The 315-nt window shown below is 62.2% G+C and overlaps 1 protein-coding gene across 1 annotated transcript in view; it reads left to right on the forward strand.

Moving 5' to 3' along the window:
* Positions 1-297, forward strand: part of LOC104461743 (taste receptor type 1 member 1-like) — a gene marked incomplete at its 3' end in the record, with an annotated part of 2,459 nt that extends 2,162 nt beyond the window's left edge. The window contains exon 4 of the mRNA XM_010073433.1: positions 99-297. Within this exon, the coding sequence (XP_010071735.1) occupies positions 99-297 (199 nt within the window). The remainder of the gene's footprint in view (positions 1-98) is intronic.
* Between the last annotated feature and the right edge of the window lie 18 nt (positions 298-315).

Consider the following 315-nt stretch of genomic DNA (forward strand, 5'->3'; position numbering starts at 1 on the left):
GGCTGCAAGGGCAGGGTGCTCCACCGCGGCACATTTCTTACCAGCATCCGTGGTGCGTGAGGTGCCTCTGTTACCACCTGGGCTCGTGTCCTCCACAGACCTCTACAGCTGCCAGTCCTGTGGGGTGGATGAATGGGCCCCAGCAAGGAGCGAAGTTTGCTTCAACCGGACTGTCGAGTTTCTGTCCTGGTCCGAGCCCCTCTCCTGGGCACTGCTGACCCCCACTGTCCTCCTCATGCTGCTCATGGCAGGGCTGGCAGTCCTCTTCGCCCTGAATGCCTCCACGCCAGTGGTCAAGTCTGCGGGCGGGAAGAT

The sequence above is a fragment of the Pterocles gutturalis genome, unplaced genomic scaffold, assembly GCF_000699245.1.
Source record: "Pterocles gutturalis isolate BGI_N339 unplaced genomic scaffold, ASM69924v1 scaffold17692, whole genome shotgun sequence".
NCBI lineage: Eukaryota > Metazoa > Chordata > Aves > Pterocliformes > Pteroclidae > Pterocles > Pterocles gutturalis.